Here is a 22,661-nt window from a genome sequence, read left to right on the forward strand (position 1 = left end):
ACCCGTGTTTCAGTAAGATGTTGTAGAAGAAGGAGCCTAATGTGTGAGGCATCCAGATACTAGCAATAGCAGAAGTCTGGAAGAAATTTCCTAGGAAGGACCATATAGGCCAAGGTCTAGATATGGTCCAGGCAAGACCAGGCAAGATGTGGTCTTGACTGGTAGGGTGCCAAGGATCAGACCACAAAAAATAAAAAAAATGTAATCAGACTGAGATACAAATTTACAGCTAAGATCCAGCCTTGGAAAGGAAAGAATCAAATGAGGCTTGGAACACTCTGGGAAAAGTATCACCTCCTCTTCCTTTAATTCTCTGGCTGATGGTATAATGGAGAAGCTTATGCCCCTTTGTAAGACAAATAGTATGCTTAGCTTAGTTGCATAATAGTAGCAGTATGTGTGTGTTTATAAAAATATATATATTGGAACTTTTGTGTGGACTCAGGTGAGGGGCTGTCAGTCAGCCCAGGTGTGAGCAAATAGCCAGACACTGAGCCACTGAACATGGTGCTGGTCCCACCACTCTTTGTTGTGTTCACTGGTTACCTAAAATGTGGGGATTCAGTGGTCCACTCATACACAGAGCAGACCTTGACTGCATGTGCTATTCAGGTTCTCTTCATAATAGTCTCTAAAGTTGAATCTGTTAGGAATTAAGATGTGCAGTTGGCATCCCATAAGTAGAATAGGGATACGTGAATCTTATTAGAGATACTACAGTCAGGAAATTTTAAGCTATCTATGGATGACCTTGGTCAGACTTTTAGCAGTATAGGTGAGATTTAAAGGTCAAACTTTTGCATATACTTAAAACACCTTTTTAAAATTACAGTCAGCTGCATCTGAAATATTAAATATTAGTTAGAAATGGGACTCAGTCTCCTACATGATCTCTGAAACAGATGGACAAAATTGTTGTAAGAATGAGAGTCCTGAGTCAAGGGAGGTAAATTTGATGGGTTTTACCCCTCTTCAGGTATCCTGTATGATTGGGATAGATCACATTTCCCAGGATCTGGATTTCAAGTGAAGGAGTAGAGAAATGTTAATTTGTTCTTCTTGCTCACTGCAATATGGTTACATGTCACCTTTTTTTAATTCCCTGAAGGCCCTTGAAGACCATGATGACAAGCACAAAAAATAATTTTTTGTACTCATTTGTCCATCTCCTTGTTTCTGGTGTTTAAGAGGTGGCAGGGCTAGCCAAACTCTCTTCCTGGTCCTTCTTATGGTCCACCAAGTTGTTATTGTTTTCAGTGCAGCAGTTTTTTTGTCTTCTAATACCAGAAAAAGGGCAGTCATAATTTAGTCACCTCCAGCTGTTTGATTTTAAAAATGGCTTGTTTGATCATGAAATATGACAAGAGATTTTTTTATGACAGTTTTTCATACTACTTATATGTCAGCTTCTCTCTACATTAATCTTTCCGGGAAGAAGTTTTCGTATTTTGCATCCCAAGGCTGATAAAAATTTGAGAAAATTCTTTGTAGGATGCTAATTCCAGCCTACTTTTTCTTTTCTTTCCAGACTGTATGTGGATGGACCTTTTGGAAGTCCCTTTGAGGAATCCCTGAACTATGAGGTCAGCCTCTGCGTGGCTGGAGGTATTGGAGTTACACCATTTGCATCAGTACTCAACACCTTGCTGTAAGTGAGCTTCAGCCTTTTCATACCATTTCCCCCAGTTTATCATAGTACTGCATGTCAGAAAGACTTTCAGTGTCTTGAAAAAACTCCATTAGCACAACACAGTGAGTGATTCCTTGGAGAGAGGTAGAGGACTGGAGTGTTCCCTGAAGACCAGAAATAATCTTGTACAGGCTTTGTAACTCAAAGAGTTGTGTCAGTAATGCACGTGAGCTGGGACAGTGTCACTAACCTGCATCCTGCATCCAGCACAGCTGTGATTAATGTAGTCACAGCCCTTCAATCCTTCCAACCCCTAACATTCTGTGATTTTGTGTGACTCTGTGACTTCTTCCCCTAGTCTTAGCTTAGATGAGGCAATGGACTATGACAGGGAGCTTTGGGAGTCAGGAAGCTGTGACAGTTTTTCTGCTGGATATACAGGGGGTCAGCTCTTCTGGACTGTTTTGACTTCTGCAATTATGTAAGCTTAAGTTTTTAAAGAAAAGGGATCAGCTTGGATTCAGATTGCATTCAGATATTTAACTCCATTTGAAAACTGGAAACTTTGGGTATGCCTTTTTCTTTGCTATTTTTCTTGTTTCCTTTTTTTTTTTTCCTGTTTTGTTTTGTTTTGTTTTTAACTTAAAGCCTTTGACATTTTATTCAGACCAGACATTTTGCCTCTTATTTCTCCATCACACTGGCAACATGGTTCCCACCAAATCTTACACTATGTGGAACTTACAAGTTATCTTGCTTCTGATAGCTATTAATATTTTTAAAAATTTTAAAATTTTTATTTGCTATATTATTGGGTCAGAGCTCCAGTCCTAGGTTAATCACCCCTGTTTCCTAAGCACTGTATGAACAGCTAACCAGAGCAGCAAATGCTTCCCTGAAGTGTTGAAAGGCTAGCTGGATTTGAGAGGGTTTTACAATGCACAGCTGAAGCATTTGCTCTAAGATGAACATGCCAAGGGCTAACTCTTAACTTCAAAGTGAATTTAAAGCCTGTAATTTACATTCTGTGCATGTTCTTCTGTACTCAATCTGAGCTGAACCTGCCAATGCTGAGCACTTCTGAAAATTAACAGCCCCACCTGTCTCGTAACACTGCAGCCACAAAGACCACCTTGTGCTCCCTCATTTTCTTTCTTTGAGACCATATTGATTACCCTCTCAAAAACATTTTTTCTGAAAGCCTGGGGCCCAGTGGATAAGATGATCAGTTTTGTCATGATGAATTATCTTTGACAGTGCTTAGCAAAAATGTCACAGATGATAATGATGGGTCAGCAGCAGGTAGTGAGATGTTTGGCTCTCTCAGTGTGTTATCAGAGGCTGAAGGAACTTGCAGAGACGTTGACATAGAGGGTTTGTGTCCAAAAGCTTTTGTAATGTATATCAATTAGGACAAAGCCATAAATGAGCTTCCAACCAGCCATTACCTGCCGTTGTAGCCCATCTTCCCCTAGTGCACTGTAACATTATGCATGGGAATCATTCTGTGATTCTGGGAAAAAGTAAACGTCTAAACCTGCTTTCCTTCTCAGTATTTAAACATCAACACAGCACTGGTTTAGTGGATGGTCTGCCCCTTTTCTTTGCCTTGGCTTGGAAGCAGAAATCAGCAGGTGTTGAACATCCAAACTACCTTGTGATGCCAGCACTGCAGAGCAGCAGGGCCGGTCCTGTTGAGTCAAGGACATGCAGTTCAGGGAAAGATCAGAAGCCTGTCCATGCAGTCATTTGTTTCCTGTTCAGTTGCCTTCCTATTGTATGTTCGCAATTTAATTCCTGCTCCTGCCCTTCTCTTCTCCTAACTGTTGAACCCTTTTGCTTATTTTTAAGAAAATCAAAGTCACAGTAGGAAAAGCTTGTGGCTTTCATGCAGAAGGGTCTGTAAATAATGGCCATTATTATGGGCAATGGTAACACAAAAAAAACGTTCTGTACCTGTGGATTTAGCTATAATGGAGGATTGTACCTTTGTTACATGAATATGTCCTGCTGGAGGCAGACCCAAGCATATATGTCCAATGTCCTATTTTAACTCTATGCTTGACCTGTTTCTTGAAGTGGTGCAGTCCAGCCACTTTTCCAGCTCCAATGTTTTGTCACCCAGAGTGCTGGTTTGTTACTGAACTACAGCAGTTCAATACAAAATGCCTTGCATTTTTCTCTTCTTTAATCTTTTTTCCTTTTTATGGTGAAAGGCATTTATTTTCTTGCAACTGCTTATCTTGTCACATCTGACCATATTGTGACCCTTCCTGGGGGCTTGTCTCAGTATAGGCAGACAGAAAATGATGGAGAAAATCCTGCTTTGCAGGCCAAGAGTTTACAAGTAAAAAAGCTGAAATCAGGACTTGAAATACAATGTACTCTCCAGTCTTAAAGCACTTTTTTCTCTTTGTGTGGAGTTTACACCAAAGGTGAGTTCTCAGCCCCTGCATGTTCTTGGGCTAACATTGGAGAGTAGAGGTATAGCGGAGGTAAGACAGTGACTGGAGTCATGACTTAGGGTAGATAGGTTAGTATGATGCCCTTGCTGGATATGTCAGCAGGCCTAGACTTTGGAATAATGCTCAACAGATATAGTGAGATGTATCATGAAACTTTCCAACTGGAGCTGGCTTCTGGGTCTAGTGTTAGAAGATGGCAGGCCATGGCCTTTTGTATCTGCAAATTATTTTAGGACAAAAAGGAGTAAACTTTCTAATTCAGTGATCAGAACAACAGAAAGCAACATTGGCTAACAAAAAAGATACTTTGGATGTTTGTGTCTTGTTTGAACTCATTAATCATTAGGATTTTTTTAACTTCTGCTTTCTTTCCCAGTTCATTCCAGTGCTTTCTCTGTGATGTATTTGTGTTTTATTTGCATTGGAAATCTGACATGATTACAATGTTTTTCTAAAGGCAATACCAAAATCTTCCAATGACTGCATTTTCCCCTCCAGCATTTTCTGAAGACTCTCTACTATATCACACAGTTCCCTCACATAGTGGAATTCTGATTTAACTTGGTCTTTGTGATTTTGCTAGAGTATTAATTATAATCAATCAGAGTATTTCACATATAAAGGCAGAATTAAGTCCTGACATTATTGAATTTGTCAATATTTTCTTCCTATGGGTCACCTTATAAACCTAATAAATAATTGACATAATACGCTTGAACTTAAAATATCTGCTTTGCTTTGAAATAAAAGTTTGATAACAGTTCATAAATCCATATTTGCTGACCAAATCATTTGTATAGCTGACAACTTTCTAATGTGGAAATAGTACCTCTGGAGGGTATTAGCTCTATGTTAGAGATTTCATATTCTCAGGATCACCATAATAGGTTGTATTGGTCTTGGCAGCATCTGTTGTATCATAGGATGAAGAGCAACTCAGCAGTTAGCTTATAATGGAAATTCATGCTTCCATTAATGAATATAAAGCATCTTAATTAATGTTTCCTTTTTAAATGATAATTTTAAATTACCCGAACATTTTCTTTTCAAGTGATGGCTGGAAATGCTACAAGCTCAGAAGACTCTACTTCATTTGGGTGTGCAGGGACATCGAATCTTTCCGCTGGTTTGCAGATCTGCTCTGTGCGTTGCACAACAAGGTAACGGGTGTTTCATGGGGGGATGCTGACAACATATTAACTGCAGGGTATGTTCACACCACACAACAGCTTGCAATAGAGAAAGACAAGCTCAAAACAAGCAAGCTCCAATTGTATTTCTGCTTCGACTACCTGACCCAGACTTCCTTTATTTCTGGTGCTGCAGAAAACAATTTGAGGATCTGTCACCAGTATTTCATTGTTTGTGGCCATGTACCAGTACTCTGGACACTTATCTGTGAAATTTATGAGGTGGAAGAAGAATGTGCAGGCTAGGGAATCTGAGAAGCCTTTAGCCATTTGGGTAGTAGACAAATTGAGAAGGGAGGGGGAATTATGCTTTCAGGAGATTTTAAGAGCAGTGTGGCTTCCTAAAATATTTTGCAAATCGTAATGTGTAGCATTCTGGAGTGCACAAAGGAGCACTATGCCAGTGTATCTTCTTCATTAAAAGCTTACTTCCATGGCATTGAAACCTAAGTCTCTCAGGATAGAAAGCACAAGTGACTTTACCCTTCCATTAAGAAAAGGAAGGAATATTTTTTCACTAGCTGTTTTTATCATCCTTCCAGCTTTGGCAGGAGAATCGACCAGACTATATAAACATCCAGCTGTACCTCAGTCAAACAGATGGAATACAGGTATGTGGCTAAATGCTGTTTGTAAACTGAACTAGACCTTGGGGTAGTAGACAATACAAACTGACAGTCAAAGGCAAGAGGGAATTACTGCAGATGGTAAAAACAGGAAATGAGGCCGTGAACTCAAGTGATTGATTCATTACTAGGCCAAGAGAGCAAGTCCATCCCCACAGCATTAAGAGAATCAAATCTAGTAGCCTTAACTTGATTAGATATGGGCAGAAATCCATATCCTCCTTTTCTAGGAAAGAGGTCCTTCCAGGCCAGGCAACAGACCAGGCAGCTGGCTGTGTTTTATAGGAAATCTGCATCATTTCTGGGCTAAGAATCAAACCAGAATGGTTCTAGGAGCTTGCAAGATCAAATCTTCTTTTCAAATACATATTGAAAGAAAAGTTACAAATCTTTCCATGTTTAAGAGTGTAAATTATACTGAACCGTTTGTTATGTACTACCAGTCGCAAAGCTGGGCCAGTTCCTCAGATGTTGGCATCTCCAGTAGCTATTCATGCTTATGATCTTCATTTAACATTATTTAGTACCTGAGCTCGGGCCTGATAATTTACCCTGCTGTGTCTGGAAATTTCCATTGACTGCAGCGGGCCCAGAACCAAGCCTAAGAATTACTACAAAACATGAAATACAGTCAGGAGCCATGCCCAAAAGATTTTGATCTGCCTAGTATGAGCTGGAGACAGCAAAACATTCACAACTCTGGAAGGAGCACTCTCCATAAGTCTAAATAATGTGATAGCTAAAGTAGTTATAAAGAGTACTCCACAGATTTTATGACTGGGTGATGTATGTCAGCTGGAATGGGTTGCTGGAAAATGCATAATTGGTGAACCTGGTGTACAATTGTTGGTTTAAAGTCATTTTAAGCCTTTAAAATCTTAAAAACTTTTTTTTGTCTTTCATTAAAGTCACTTTTCTTTAGCAGCTGTTGAACAAAACTGGCATGAAATATAATGCTGCTTGTGATTTCTCAAAGGGGAGTTAAGTTCAGCTCTCTGTTGCCTTACAGCTTCTGTGTTCCCTGATGTTAGTCCAAAGCACTGACTGCTAGCAACATTAGGGCAATTTTGCTTTGTTCTCCCTTTGCTGAGAAGCAGCATGCCTGTGTGACAGCAGGGAGCCAAGCCCATCCCTCCACAAATGCCTCTTGACTAGAACAGGCCAACAAAGGATGAGTTAGCCAAGGCTCTGAGCTTGCACTGGTGTGGGCAAGGGTTCAGGTCATTCAGCAGTGGTGTGAATCTGGTAGCCTTGCTAAGATGGAACTTCTCCTTGCCTTTCTATCACACTCATAAAACCAAACAAAGGGGATGCCATGCGATGGAAGGGCATTTGACCTTATCAAAATGCTGGTGGGTTAGCAGTGCTGGAATGGATTGGGATCCAGCGGGGGAGAAGTTTTAGCTGCTTTTTTGCTGCTATAGCAACTTAAAACAGGTGGCAAACTACTCTCAGGGAGAAATGGAAGATTTCCCTTGTTACTTTTTCAGACCTATTCATCTTAATAGTTACTTGTATGAAGTTAAAAAAGACTTCAGACAGAAATATGATTTTTGTGTCTGCAGTGTTTCTTCCAGCCTAGCATTAAAAGCCAGTGAGGGAATGAATAATAGGGGCATGGTTATTGGTTTATGGCATAAATAAATTGGTTTAAAAGTAATGGGGAGATTAATGAGCAGCTGCATGAGGAACAATATGTAACAAACACCAAGGAGAGCCATTGAAAAGCAGTGAGCAGAGGTATTGGTGCATTAAATGGCTTCAGTTTTAATCACTACTGTCTGATACTCGTGCTCAGGTTTTACACCTCAGCAGTATGGTAAGTCAGCCAGTGTCAGAAATGAGAGCCCTGGGTGATACGAGGCAATTTACAAATCAGGCAGAATGAATTTCTTTTGTTTCTTTCAGAAAATAATTGGTGAAAAATATCAAGCTTTAAACTCAAGGCTTTTAATTGGACGACCCCGGTGGAAACTTATTTTTGATGAGATAGCAAAGTGTAACAGGCGGTGAGTACCAGTTTGGTTGAAGGGTGCCACAGTTTGAACTGTGGAGAGATGTTCCGTTTCTAGCTATGATTGTATGGTAATCTTTTTTGGTATTATCTTAGAATGTAATGTTTAAGCTACTGATGTTGAAAGTAGTTAATATTATGAGAGATATCCTGTATAAACTGAAACTTTTTGGTTTTTTACACTCAGAACAGCTCATCTTTTCATGCAGCTAGGATGTTCAGTGGCCCAGGAAATAAAAGTAATAGATTTACATCTCACTGCACAGAGATTCCTTATGGTTTTGTCAGTGGCAATATCTTGCTTGCAACATACGCTGTTTTATATATAAAGTTGCATTTTTTAAAATTGTTGGCATCTTGTATAATCTTCACAATTTATAATGCTGGTTTGCAAACAGAAGGCACAAGGAAGAATCTGACTGTTCTGTGTTGCTTTTACTCTGAGGATATATCATCTTTGGAGGGAGATTCCTGGCACTTCTTTATTCTTTGTCAAGACCTGGCAATGCCTTTTTACTGTGCTAGCCAAACATATTATGGTCTGAAACAAGACAGCTGTAAACCAGACAAGACATCCAATTAGACTATGGAATGTCTTTGTCCAGATCCAGTTCTGTTGTTTAAGTATTTTATACCGGTAGCTTTCTGTCTCAAAAGCTGATCTAGTAGAAGGGATTGTGTGAGTTTTCTCTAGTTCACTTCTGGTACAGTCAGTGGGATGGGAGCAAACCTCCCTCAGGAGCTGTTGACAGAAATCCGGGTGCACCAGGTTGAAATGTACCTCTTGATCTTATTCACCTGCAGAAATTACCCTCAAGAACATTTTGTCCTCTCTTGCACTGAAAAGGTGAACATCTGCCTGTGGCTTATTGGCTCTTCTGTGCTGAGGCTGAATATGACCGGAGTACACTGAGCCCTGGCTCTTGAGAAGTATTGAGTGTCAATATCACAGCTGGCAGAGAAAGCTGCAGACAATATGTGTTTTGGATTCAGGTCCTAGAGGATGTTGTGGACAGGGTCCCTTGCCAGGATGCCCCAAAGGCTGCTAGAGGTGGACATCCTTAGTAGGATTCTCACACTGCAAATGATTCATTTAGGGAAAGGTTTTGTAGTAGAGAACCATGGGAAAGAAAGGGAAATAGAACAGAAGAGCAAGCTGACTCTGGCATAGAGTCCTGCATAGAAGACTGTTAACCTTTTCTGCTTCATTCTAATGTCTTTTTTATTTAACTGTGTGAATGCAGTTTTAAAAGATGAAAATGACAAAGTTTATGCTACTTCTTTGCAAGGCTGTAAGTGCACATAATATAGATGAAGCTATTAGTGGTCGTCTTACTTCCTTTTTCTTTTGTACTTTCCATCTCATTACTCCTGATTTGACTTCAAGTACCATTTGCTCTGCATTTCCACGTCAAGTCTTTAAATTGTGCCACCATTTCTAATCAAGTTGTCTTTTACTAGCTAAATAATGTTCTTACTCTTTTGATTATCCTGCAGCTTGCTAAGATGTAACCTTCATCACCCTTCATCACCCTTTTATCAGGGTTTATATGTCTGTATCTATAGTCATAGGTATGTGTAACATGATAGACAGTAGTGCAAACTGGAGCTCAGTTATCCCACAGAAACTTATCTGTTGTAGAGTAAATATTCTATATTTCCCTGGATGGGACAGGAACTTCCATTTTTCTCTATAGTACGATTTCCTGTTCTCCTACTAACTTTTACTTCAGTTCTTATTTCTCATTAACATTCCACTTAAATGACCCTGTGGGCTGAGCAATGAAGTTATTTCCAAGATCTGGTGCCAGTGTTCTGGCTTTCACATGTGTTTGCAGTCACCCCTTGGGCTTGTTTGTGAGCAGCCAAGATATTTTCCACTTTTTATCTTGTGATTTTAGTAAAAGCTGCACACAAATAAGCATGCAGCTGGCAAATCTCTCATCGGTTTAGCCATCAGATTGGTCTGGGGTTTGTGACTTGTTGCTGTTGTTGCTGTTTGGGTCCGAAGTAAGCAAAGTGTCTCAGCTTTGCCAGACCTTCGGAACATGACATGGGACAAGCATCAGGTTCCTGTCCTTCTTCTTGGGCTAAGAGGAGCAGACGTGTGCCACCTGCTGTTGGTATTTTATATGACACCCACAGTCCCAAAGACGCATTGTAACGATTTATATAATAAATGATTTGTCTTGGTTTTCCTACTCTCTCTTTGGGGACCCTGCAGCAGTCTTGTTCCCGTTCAGTTGTCTCCTAGTTGAAAATCTTACACCACGCCTTGGCTGCCACACTGTCTCGGTTTTGCTTTGTACAAATGGACACATGCTTTTTTTCCAGATGGAATCTGACCTAGAAAAATGCATTAATATCTGTAGGAGAGGAAGGTGTGGAGCACCATACTGTAAATTTTTTGCACTTTAAAGAAGAAATCTCTCTCTACGAATGAAAATGGGATTTAAAATTGGAACCATTTCACATCCTGATTCTGTCCTCTCTAGGTTGTAAAGTATTTCACCTCTCCATCACCTCTTTCTGCTCATAAAATTAATATAAGAATACATGTTGACCTACTCATCCCATAGGAACACAGAGGAGTTACTTGCTTAGTGCTCTGAATGAGTAAATCTTATATTAATGGTTATAATTATTACAAAGAATGTCCTCTAACACAGTTTCTTTAATTGTAAACATGTTAGTGGTATTTAAAAGCTTTTCAGATATTATGCCTCATCTATACTACCTATTTTCATTTGAGTAACACTGTCAGCCATTGTTCCAAAAAAGTGATAAGCAATTAAAGCCCATCAGCTTAGGGTAGTAGTGTGATTCTCCATGTAGTAGCTGCTTTCAGCCTGCTTGTTGCACAGCAACAGGACAAGAGCCAAGCAAGGTGGCAGGAAAGGGTGTGCAAGCAGGGTAGTGGGGGATATAGGTGAGGGAGGATGTGGGGTGTGAGCTGTGGTAGGTAAGTGATACATGGAGGGATGTCCAAAGTAGGTGCTGATAGTGGGTATCCCAGGAGGGAAGTCTGAGAGCCTCTGGCTCTCCTCATGGGGCAGTATCTCAGTGAGGTTTCAGGAGACCACCTTAGTCAGCCACAGGTCTCTTGTATGACCTTAGGAAACCATTTAACCTTTCTATGATACTGCTAACTAGCCAAAAATTCCATGAAGGACGTTGCTGGGGTAGGAATACATCTGCAGTGTGTGCTGCTTAGACATGTCTATGCTTTGGGGGCTGTATGTATGTGTAAAGAAAGGGAGAGGAACAGATTAACTCTTTGGGGTTTATTTATCTGTTGTCCATATTAATTAGCCTAATGAAAAGAAACATTAATTGTCTCAATTAAATACACAGTAGAAGACAGGTTCTTGCTGCCAGCTCATACATTCTTTTTTCTTCACTGTGCACAGATTAGAGGGTGTTCAGATACTGCAAGTGCTGAGGAATCTTATTTAAAAGCAACAAGAAATAGCCTTCTCATAAACAGGAAAGTTTATTAGTTATATATACATCAGGGTGAGAAATGCATGAGTTATTAATATTTACCAGAGACTGATAGGAGAGATGATGTAACTGAAGGCAGAGTCAGTGTTGTAAGGTGCCAGCACAAAGGCACCATTGTAATTACCTGCATAATGTTGTGATACAGTCTGATACTTGAGTTCCCAGTTATGCCATGCCAGTGCTGCTGTGTGTTGGTACAATGGGCACTGCCCTGCTGCTCAGTGGCTGCCTAACACCAGGCACCTTCACTTGGCAGTATGCAGCAAAGATTTCTTGTTACTTTTGTTAGTTCCTTTTTCTCATCAAGCATATACACAGTTTAAATTGTGCATTTGCTTATACAGCATGTACTAAGATATTTTATAATAAATAGTGACTGGAGAAAATACTGAAACAGTCCTGGAGGTGGGAACCAGAACTCAAGTCTGCAGCCTCAGTGAGTGCCATTTATCACCTTAGTTATAGCCATGTTCCCTCTTGTGTGCTGTCTCTCCATCACAGTAAATCTTTAAGATTTTTCTTTGCAGTGGCACAATTTCAGCAGGAAGATGAAGAACTTTTCGGTTTTTTTCATGATATAGAGGAGACAGCACCACAACCTATTTCCCTGCTCCTTCCATTCCCTTCTCGTTTTTTAAAAAAAAAAGAGGTGGTGAATATCATGAATGGCTCAGTCCTGCTGTTGTGGATGTACCCTATTCTGCTACAGGCTTTAAGCCCTTAGCTGCTCTATGACCAGGAGCCTGATGTGAAGCCTGTGCTTAAGGTGATCAGAGAGCAAATAGCTGTTGTCTGTGGTGTAGTGTGAAAAAGTCATCTTAACTAATGAACCCAGGTTGATGAACAAGGTGCATATTCTGTGTTTAAGGCTGAAGGAAAGATTGCATGCTAATATGAAACTAAAGCAGTGAAATTATTCTGCTTCTGCCAGAAATAATCATGGGTTAGTAGTGCACTGTTTTCATTAATGTAACCAATCACTGCTAGTGACTAGATCTCCTGCTGGTGTAGATCACGAGTTACACTAATGAAGTAATTTTTAACAAAAAATGATTGATTATGGAAAAAAAAAGAGTATTGAGTAGTAATTTTTCATCAGTTTCTGTGTTGAGACTAAAATGAGGTACTTTTTTCTAAGAATTGTCCTAGTCAAATAAGTAATAGGGCTGGTTGGGGAGATACTTCTGAGAGATCTAGTGGCTTCAGTAAGAGTAACTACCCGATCTTGTGATCTGTTTTCACCTTAAAATCTATACATAGCTGGCTTATGTATAGCACAGTGAGGCCAGAATCTAATTGTATCATTAGAAGTTACTGCTTATTTGCAATGTCATAACTTTCTCTCTTTTTTTTTTTTTTTTTTTTTTTTCAACAGGAAGACCATTGGAGTTTTCTGTTGTGGACCAAACAAAATGTCTAAGATACTTCATAAAATGAGCAACAGCAGCAACTCTTATGGGACAAGGTTTGAGTATAATAAAGAATCCTTCAGCTGAAAGTCTGTTGGACTGGCAAGACTCTCTAGAAGATAAAAGTGCAATTTTTTCTTTGTACAACTTAAATTTCAGCTGTGGTTTAAACAGACAGAAATGTACCAAAGAATAGCACAGATTTTCTTATTTATGATTATTTAAGACTTTGGAAAACGATGGATGCAGCAGTATACCAACAAATAATAAGTGCTTATGCTCAAAGCTACAGGCACTCACACAATATTTGTGGCAGAGGTGATTCTTTGGAATTGCTTCTGTTAATTAAAAAGTACAGATGTTTGGGAGAGACACAGTTGCTTTAAAAGCTGATGTACGAAGAGTTCGTGGAACATTTCAACTTCTTCCACTTCAGTCCTCTGAAGCTGGATCACTGTACCAGACCAGGCTAATCCAGATGATAAAACAGTGTATTCAAAGAGCTATTGCTTTTGTTAGTATACAGATCTCATGCCTTTGGGGTGGAGACTCTCCTTAGTAGAGATTTTATGCATTGCAGAATTGGGGTTCTATATTTAAAATACAGAGTGCTCACTTTCTCTATCCTACTTCTGTACTGGGTGTGAATATTCCCTCTGTGAAAGGAAAAGGGGTGGAACATGGAGAAAGGTGTAAGTTAAACTATGGAAAAGTGAGCACAACTGCATAGCACCTGTCTGCAAACTCTGCTGGCATGTAAATCATAGCCTCTGACACAGACATCTATACATGGAGAACTCTCTATCTTGCACTGATTCAGCGTTCAGTGAGTTTTCAAAACAAGTGTGATTTATGCAGCTGGGAAGGAGGAGTGAGAAAAGCAATTAATGGGAGCAGATGCCATATGATGTTTTATTATATCACACGCTCAGTGTGCAGATTTCACTCACTCTGCACTCACATGCCCTGAATGTCAAATATTTCATGCATTCAGATGCTCTTAATGATTATTTCACAACACAATTGAATTGAAATTCAATTTTAGAAGTCCCAGCGTATTTTTCATTGACTGTGATCCTTTTGAGAACCTTCCTTGGAGTCACACTTGTTTACACTGATGTCACTGAAAGCAGGATCAGGACAGACCTACAGCAGAGTAAGAATGAAGCCTTCATCACTGTAGCTTCTTGCATCATGTGTTCAGATAGAACCTTTGCAGGAGCTGCAGCATGGTTTCATTATGTTTTGAAGGGGAGGATCTGAAACATCCAAATTCAATCTCCCTTTCTCTTCTCCTTTTCACAACTGTTCTGTCTGCTCATTGTTGTCGTGGAAGGGCTAGAAATCAAAACAGGCACTTGAAAATTTTTGATTGTGAGAAGCAACTTTTTTTCCTCCATGCAATAGTCAATCCAACTTCATTTATTTCTTATTTACTCCTTTTACCTTATTTTGCTGAGAAGAAGACATATGAGCAGGAATCAGGCACTCAGCTGGCATAAATAGGCATCATTCTAGAGCATCTTAATAGAGCAACACCACTTTACACTTGCTGAAAACCTGCCTCTTAGTCTCCAGCAGCAGCTTGGGAGCAATACCCTGTGGTGTTTGCAGCATCTTCAGACGTATGATGGCTCAGAATATCTTATGCCTGTGGTTCACCTGTATTCAGCACAGTAGATTTGATTCAATATATGACTTTCCAATTAATATCTTTTTTACTTTAGCAGGAAAGACACTAATTTCCAGCTCAAACTCAACACAAACTCTGTACAGGGTATTAGTATCAGTATTCCAAGGGAAATGTTTTTCAAGGAGGTGGTGTGTAGGCATGATGTATGTGTAACTAGTGAAAATGAGTCTGGTCTTTGCCTTGGCAGCTTCTGCTCAGGAGTTGCCCTCAGTGGAGCAGCAGGGTGGAGGAGCAGCAGAGAAGCCATGTGAGGACATTTTTCCTCAGTGTCTGGACTTTGCACTGAAGTTTTTACCTCTGGCTCTTCCCTGTTTGAAATTCAAGGGGAAAGGAAAGAGCCGCAGATGGACATATTCCTACTGATGAGAATTCTCAAAGTAGCCTAGAAGAGAAAGAAGCCAAAATAGAAATGCAGTGTGAGCCTACATTGCTGCTATTGATTTTTTTTTCTTTTCTTTTCTTTTTTTTTGAGGCTGGAAAGATTGTTATTTTCCCACTGGATCTTATTCACCCATCACTGTAAAATTGGAGGTATGCAGAAAAGGATTAGATTCTTTTTAATCATTAACATTTCTTTCTTATACTTCCTGCATTGGTTTTAAAATAAATATAACACCGGTGGCAAAACGCATGGAGATTGGGTATTGCAGATGCTGCAGGCTTTTTTGTTTGCTGGCAGTTAGCTTAAAGTATGGTTGAAATCATCACAGCATCTATTAACCACAACCAGACCATGATCTTTTTCCTCTTGCTTAAGGATCTAGTTTCTAATGGATTTTAAATATGGTTTAGAGTAATCTAATCCCAATGTTATCTGTGATTCCACATCTCCTGATAGATATCAGTTCTATTACCATATAACAAGCACATGGTTTTGTAGTTACCTGTGTGCTAAAACAGATTATGTTTTCTGGTTCAGCTACTATATAGGTAGCACTTCGTAATTAAAATATAATACTAGTACTATGGTCTTGATCTGCATTGTAGCAGGACCTTATGGTGCTCGTGGGCATGCTAAATGCCTGTTGTTGCATCAGACAGTGCTGTCAGAGCAAGTTGCAAGCAGAACCAGGGTCTCTTCTGCCTCTGACTGCCTTTGTCCTGTACTAACCTCAGCTGACCCATTTGCAAAGCAGGCTTGGGACTGTCTATCTTACTGGAGTGTTGTGAGGCTTAATTAATGTTTCAGGATCACTTCAGTGCACCTGTAGTGAAAGGGTCTGTCTAATTTCTGTGCAACTGTATTTGTCTTTTATTTTGTATAAAGCTTTATGTGATCAAGCCTCTTGGTTGCTTATATGGGTAATTTCTGGTTTCAGGAGAGGTTAAAAGCCTCAGTTGCTCTTTTCCTTTTCCTTGAGCTATGCTTTTTAGAGGAGCAAAAGGTTTAAGGGTTACTGACTTGGCTTCAGGAATGGCAGTTATTATGATAAACATGGTCTTTCTACAGGCTGAATTGTCCTTGCTACTTCTGAGTGTGCCTCCAGCTTGGAAAACTGAGCCAAGCCCTCTTTTAAATTCCATATTTTTTTTTTGTCTGTAAGCCAAGTGTACATGAAAATATAACTCAGTGCCAGGCAAGTAAGTGAAGGCTGACAGTACTTAATTCCACGTTTACAGATCAACTGGATTTACATAATTTAATGTCTCTTCATGCTTTAAACTGAGTCCTGTAAATGGGTCTGTCATAAGTGTCCTGCAGTCAAGGGAAGGATCCCACCATGTATTCTGCCATTTCTCTTCAGTCTGTCACAAAACTGCAGACCTCCCAGTGTTTGCTCAGCAGAAACTTTATGTTTTATTCATTATAAATGTTTCAGAACTTTTCTTTAAAACCAAAGTGCTTTCATGCCGTGACAGTAACCAAGCCTTTTCTTTGCAATGAGAATCTAACCTTCCTCCAGCAGTTTGAGACTCAGGTCTTTACACAGCCAACACTTGGATTGATCACATTCACCCAAGAAATCTTCTTTCCATAGCACTGATGTTACTTGTGTGAGTAAATGCAGGACTGCAGAGGTGAGCCCTGATGGAGCATGGGAAGGTGTGAGGAGGAATGACCTTCACCTCTGAAGTCTGCAGGACTATTCATGATTATTCCAACACTGAGTTTGGAGCAACACTTTCCTATTTCAGCATCTGGTACTGATAGCATGTGTGTTCTTCCTTGGTCTTTTATCTGCTCTCCTAGGAGAAAGTACTGAAAAGACTCTGAGAGATCACTGAGAGATCACAGCCTTGAACATGGACTGGAGAGAGGACACCAGTGCATACCACAGATGCCTAGCTGGTGCCTGCACTGCTTAAGGTAGAAAGTGTGAGCCAAATTCATTTTTCTGCAAAAATACCAGTTGTTTAGCTACAACAAACTACAGAACAGTTGCTTTAAAGAGAAATGAGATAAGCCCTCTCTCTGAAGACGCCTGCCCACACAAGCCTGATGTGAAGACATTTATGAAGGCACTGTGCATATTCAGCTTGCACTGCATCCTGAGCACAGACTTACTCCCTCAGCACTGAATCCCCCTCGATTTCCTTTGTTGCAAGTCTTGTATCTTGTTAGCAGCCATGCCTTGCAGTTGAGAGAAGTGCTACATATATGTGCATCTGTGCACAGAGCCTGATACAAGCAGGGAGCAACCTGCAAGCATCCCTTGCAGCCACTGCAAGCAAGTCCAGAGTTGTCCCTTTCCTTCTCATTCTTCTAACATTTCAGTGAGAAAGTGATTGGGACCCAGCTGAGAAAGGGAAGATAATATGAGTAGCAGATCAGATGTGTTGGGAACAGTAATTCAGCTCTAACAGCCTAACAACAGAGAAGTAATGATTGCTTTTAGAACAGCAGCCTAAGAGAAAAGCCTCCACTCGACACTAACGCACCAGGTTATAGTTTCAAACAACAAGACATTTCTTAGAGAAGCAGGCAGGAGGCTAAGTCATTGCCTTTAGCAGTTCAAGCCTTGTAAGTCAGAGAACAGTCATAGTTATTAAAATGCACTGTTTACTTGTTTAAAAAATAAAGGGCTTCTAGGGAGATTAATTTTCACTTCAGCCTGGCAGTCATTTCATAAACATGCCAGTGTGATTCAAGACAAGCTGGAACTGTTCTTTTCTGTACTGTGCATCTGATTTTTCTGAAGATTTCCCACTCCCCACAAGTAAAACGAGCTTTTATTGTTTTAACAAAAGAGGATTTAACAGCAAAGTTTAATCAAAATGCCACTGGTGTACGTGCTGAACTGAGCTTTTTCTGCAATGAATGTACATTTTTCAGGGATATATATATATAATGCAGCTGACAACTCAGCTCTGCATGGGGATTTGGGATTTCCATTGTCTCTGCTGCTGGTGTGTTTCATTAAGACCACTGTAGTGATGCACTGGTGAACTTATGGAGCTGAAATGAGACTCTTCATTCTCATAAAGAGCCTGATATTCTAGTGTCTGTCCTAAGCATAGTAAATCCCAGAAACTCTGGAATTTCCTTATCAGGTACAGTAGGTTAATGAACCAGCATCTTTTAGGGTTGAAACCTGAGTCCTCTGCTGACTGTTGTATAACAAATGATGTTGGACAACAGTGTTGTGCAACAAATGCTACTCCTTAAAGGGCTGGATGAGTATATGTGAAGTTCTAATATTCTGCTAGTTGTGTCACCCTTGTAAGAGGGATGGGGACCTGTTTGGTACCATGGAATGAAGTGCATTTCCTCTGAGGTTATGAATATCTCCAAACTTGCATTGGTTGTTCAAAGTTTGCTGTGCCTGTAGTGTTACATGCTACTCATCCCAATAGTAGATTGCCTCTTAACAAAGCCCTTGGATTTCTGAGGATGTCAGACTTTGCAAAAGTTACTTACATGATGTCTGCTTCCTCCTGGAAAAAGCTTGTCATCCCATGGTCCAAAATCTGCAATTTCTTCCTAATGATCTGTACTATTACACCAGGAGGGGGAAGCCAAGAGTAGTAGGTAAATTACCATCAACTGGGGAGCAAACCAAGGAGGGCAGGAAAGCATGAGGAAAGCCAGCAGTGAGCAAGATGAAAAATCTGGAACCTGGGAGCAAAGGGGAAGAAGTGAGACATTTTTCTTGGCTGATACTCTCCACAAATTACAGGCAAGCTCCATTATCTGGATGTGGATACAGAGTCTCCCAGGGGGTTGAGAACTAATATATGCAAATACATTGCCTTTCTCTGCACAGCTCAGTGCTAAGGCATGTAAGAAAACTAGTACAGTTTAGTAAGCATCTTGGAAATAAGCAATTTGTTTGAAATAAATCCACTATGCACTCCTTGTATTTAATCTGTTTCAAAAAAATCATCTATGTCTGTTTCTCAGCTTTGGGATTGGGAATGGCTTTACCTGGTAACTCCTCTTCACTAAAATACTGGAATGTATAGTTCTCTCTGATAGCTTTAAGTAGCTTTGACAGTTGACTAAATAAATTCTGTGTTCATTGCTGCTGACCTTAGGTAAGGATAGCCTTAAGGATGAGAAGCAGTGTTACATAAATGTCTAGTGTACATAGCAACACTGAGAAGAGAGATGCTGCTGCATTGCTTTTGGTGCTGCACCAGTCACACATTAAAATTCTGTCATTGCAAGGTCACGTTGCTCATCTCATACTCTGCAACCCTGGGGAAGAAATTTGGATAAAAGGTGGGGGAGGAATAGCAAAACCTTCCTCCTTGTGTTGTAACCAAGAATATATTCATTGGCAGCAGGGATTTTTTTAAATTTTTTTTTCAAAAGACCATGTTGTTTCTTTTTTCGGGGATAACAGGCTCTCTCCTGGTCGTGTGTTTGCTTGTTAGAAATATAACACAGTGATAACAGGTTGCTTCTGAATTGAATAAATAACGCCTCTGAGTCTTTTCTTCTCCCTCTAATAATCTCAGAGAATTGCAAAATACCAGAGAGCACATGGAGTCAACTTTGTCTGAAGTTGTCCTCAGTGCAGCTTGGTTGGGCATGCTGCACAGAAACTCTGCAAGCTGCTGGGAAGCAGCAAGGTCTAAAGCAAAAAGGAAAACAAATGTTTTAAGGAGACACATAGCAGTGATACATGATTTGTAGTCAGAAGCAGGCCATGTCAGGTCATCTTTCATAGAATCATAGAATTGGCTGGGTTGGAAGGGACCTCAGAGATCATCAAGTCCAACCCTTGATCCACTACCGCTGCAGTTACTAGACCATGGCACTGAGTGCCACATCCAGTCTCTTTTTAAATATCTCCAGGGATGGAGAATCCACTACTTCCCTGGGCAGCCCATTCCAATGCCTGATCACCCTCTCGGGAAAGAAATTCTTTCTAATATCCAACCTAAACCTCCCCCGGCACAACTTGAGACCGTGCCCTTTGAATGGTGCTGAGTCAGAGCTTATCCAAAGATATGTTTTGGCACCAGGGAAAGTTGAGTGCTTTTGGATTGAATCTGCAATGTGAGATGGTAACAGGTTTAAATGCAGCCAGGTGAGCCACCTGTGTTTGCTTCGCAACTTGGAGCTCAGACCTGTCATATACAAGGGTGAATTGTGTAGACAATGAGCTGGTCTGACTGTTGTGTGTCTCAGACTGTTGTGGTTAGTTGAAGCATGGGTATATCCTTTGTATTTCTGTAGTTTTGTAGGAGCATGTTGTTCAGAGGCTGAGCAGCAGGGTATGTGGCTACTGTCCAGAACAGATAAGGATGATGAGCTCCAAGAGCTCAAAATACCCTGCCCATATTTGCACTAGGGTTCACAAGGAATAAATAGGAAAAAAATATAAGTTCTGTATTTTTCCTTTACTGTGTCAGAACAACATAAATAACTGTTAAAAATATTTTATAAGAATGTGAAGATTCACCTGTGGCATTATTCTTTTTGATTGCTTCAACGCTTGTATGTTTGATATACGCTTTTTGAGCAAAACATAACATCCCCAAGGAGAGCTCAAATATGTGGCTGCGATGCAACTTGGCAAAAGGTCTCTACCTGATAGTGAACTATCGTCAGCTGGATGGGTGTCAGTCTGCTACCTCCCTGTGCAAGATTGTGTAAAGAGGCTTCTTCCTCCCTCTGTGTCCTCTAACTCAGGAAAATGCCACTTTGGGACACGCAGAGATCCTCAGTTTTGATCATAGCATGCACCAGCCTTTATAACTCTTCTGATGTTTGCAAACCAGTGGGAGTCTTGTAGTCATTCTAGTCCTGCAGATGGTTTTTACAATGAGGAGACGGGCAGTTCCAAAAGGACAGCTGTATAGAATAGGGGGAAAGCTCATAATAGGGTGAGAATCAGGGATTTGGTTCTGTGAGTCAGATCATTTGTGGCCAACACTAAAATTAAGTCATGTTCTTGCTTTCACGTATAAGTGTTTCAGGAACAGTGAGCAGTGATGGAAAGGGTTGCTTATTTCAATTACATTCTCCATTTCCATACAGGTCTTAGTTTATCAGCTGCAAATAAATTCCTCCTTTCTCTGATTAAATATTTCCTCTCCTGGTTTCTTTGCTTCAGGGAGGCTGAGAGCTCATTGTTTATAAAGGGAAAGAGGAAAGACTGTGCTGTCAAGCAGATAACTCCTTTCACATATGTTCTGCTCTGCATCATTAGAAGGAGGCCCTGATGCTGCTGTGAGTGCACAAGGACAGAGCTTTCACTGAGATTGAGATGTGACCAAGAGCCTCTTCAAGGATTCATATGTTGATGAAGCTCTGGGCTTATTACTTAGCTTTTTTTTGAAACAAGATACCTAAGCACATACGTGACAGGTTGTGAAACCCTTAATCCCGTTGAGATTTCTTCTCCCTGTGTTCCTTCAAATCAATTACAAGAAGAAATTTGATGTAACACATTTAGGTAAGAAATAGTTCCCTTGATCTGTGATAGTTTAGAACAAAATTCAGTTGTGACATTTTTTCCTCAAGCTAATGTCCAAAAAGATTTTTGATGGAACCAGCTACATTAGTTTCATAATATGCATAAGTTTCTTGGTTTTGTTGCTTTGTTTATTTTTTACAAATTCTGTGGATTTCCATTGTTTGTATAAATATATTTTCATTTCAGAACCAAAAAGCAGAAAAAAATCCACAACCAAAACCATATTTTTTTTTCCTTTGGAAATACTAGCATTACCAAATATGTTTAGAAGAAGAGTGGAAACCAGTTGGAAAAAAAAAAAAAGTATTTTTTTCTAATGGCAAAGCATTCTTTGGGAGATCTTTTTCCTTTCCAACTTTCATTGCTGAAAATGCTGTTCAAACTAAGCAATGCTACCACAGTCTGAGCCTTGCCAAGTGAATACCTTACTTTTAAAGGATAGCATCTTGCCAGGATTGTGGCATCTGAACAATCAAGGCAATGTCTATGGCAGGTTGAGTCTGGAGTTATTTCCTAACTTGAGAACAGAGGCTCAGCCAACTGCTGGGGTCTCAAAGAACTGTGTGTCCTGAGACAGGGAGCATTTAGCTTGCGTTAGCCACAGCTTATTATACCTCATAATGGTTTCTCAGATGATGAGAGTTAGCAATTATCATGGGAAGGAAGAAGACAAATGATCCATTTTTATCTCACTTTGAAAAGTTATTGGAGGCTCATAAGCCATGTGAGAGTTTCACAGAGTAAATGTCCAAGAACTGGGCACACTGGTTTGAGCATATGAGTGTGGGTATCCTGAAAAGACCATAGCCTGTGATCCCAGTTCTTTGAACCAGACTGCTACACAGACAGAAAATAATCAGTGAAAATCCAGTCTCAGGAATATATGAACCTCCAATTAAATTGTTGATATATCTATAATTTGGAAAAGGTAATAAAACAAGTTTAACGTTTCAATTTTTCTTTTAAGAAATAAGTCTTGGAAGTTATTTCTAGTTAGAATGTATAATTTGATAGCAAAAAAAATCGGTGCCCTGTCTTTTCTTTAGTTGCAAGTCTTGACTTCTTCCACTACTGACAGCAGTCTTCCCTCACTCTGTCCTGTCCCGAAAGAAATAGGCCAGAAAATTTGTTCTCAATTCCCAGTTCTGTATTTATATATTTTTTCCACTAGAGCTGAAGTAAAAATAATGCATTAAAAAGGAAGGCAGCAAATACTTTTTAATCTCTATGTAGTGTTCAAGATAACAATTTTGGGAAGTTC

General features: G+C 40.0%; 1 protein-coding gene across 1 annotated transcript in view; it reads left to right on the forward strand.

Moving 5' to 3' along the window:
• The window catches only part of NOX4 (NADPH oxidase 4), a 102,230-nt gene extending 88,702 nt beyond the window's left edge, over positions 1–13,528 (forward strand). Inside the window, exons 14-18 of the mRNA XM_030469012.1 lie at positions 1,529–1,648; positions 5,147–5,255; positions 5,828–5,896; positions 7,820–7,920; positions 12,805–13,528. Coding sequence (XP_030324872.1) covers positions 1,529–1,648; positions 5,147–5,255; positions 5,828–5,896; positions 7,820–7,920; positions 12,805–12,925 — 520 coding nt within the window. The 3' untranslated portion in view covers positions 12,926–13,528. The remainder of the gene's footprint in view (positions 1–1,528; positions 1,649–5,146; positions 5,256–5,827; positions 5,897–7,819; positions 7,921–12,804) is intronic.
• The last annotated feature ends 9,133 nt before the right edge of the window (positions 13,529–22,661 follow it).

The sequence above is a fragment of the Calypte anna genome, chromosome 1 (assembly GCF_003957555.1).
Source record: "Calypte anna isolate BGI_N300 chromosome 1, bCalAnn1_v1.p, whole genome shotgun sequence".
Taxonomy (NCBI): domain Eukaryota; kingdom Metazoa; phylum Chordata; class Aves; order Apodiformes; family Trochilidae; genus Calypte; species Calypte anna.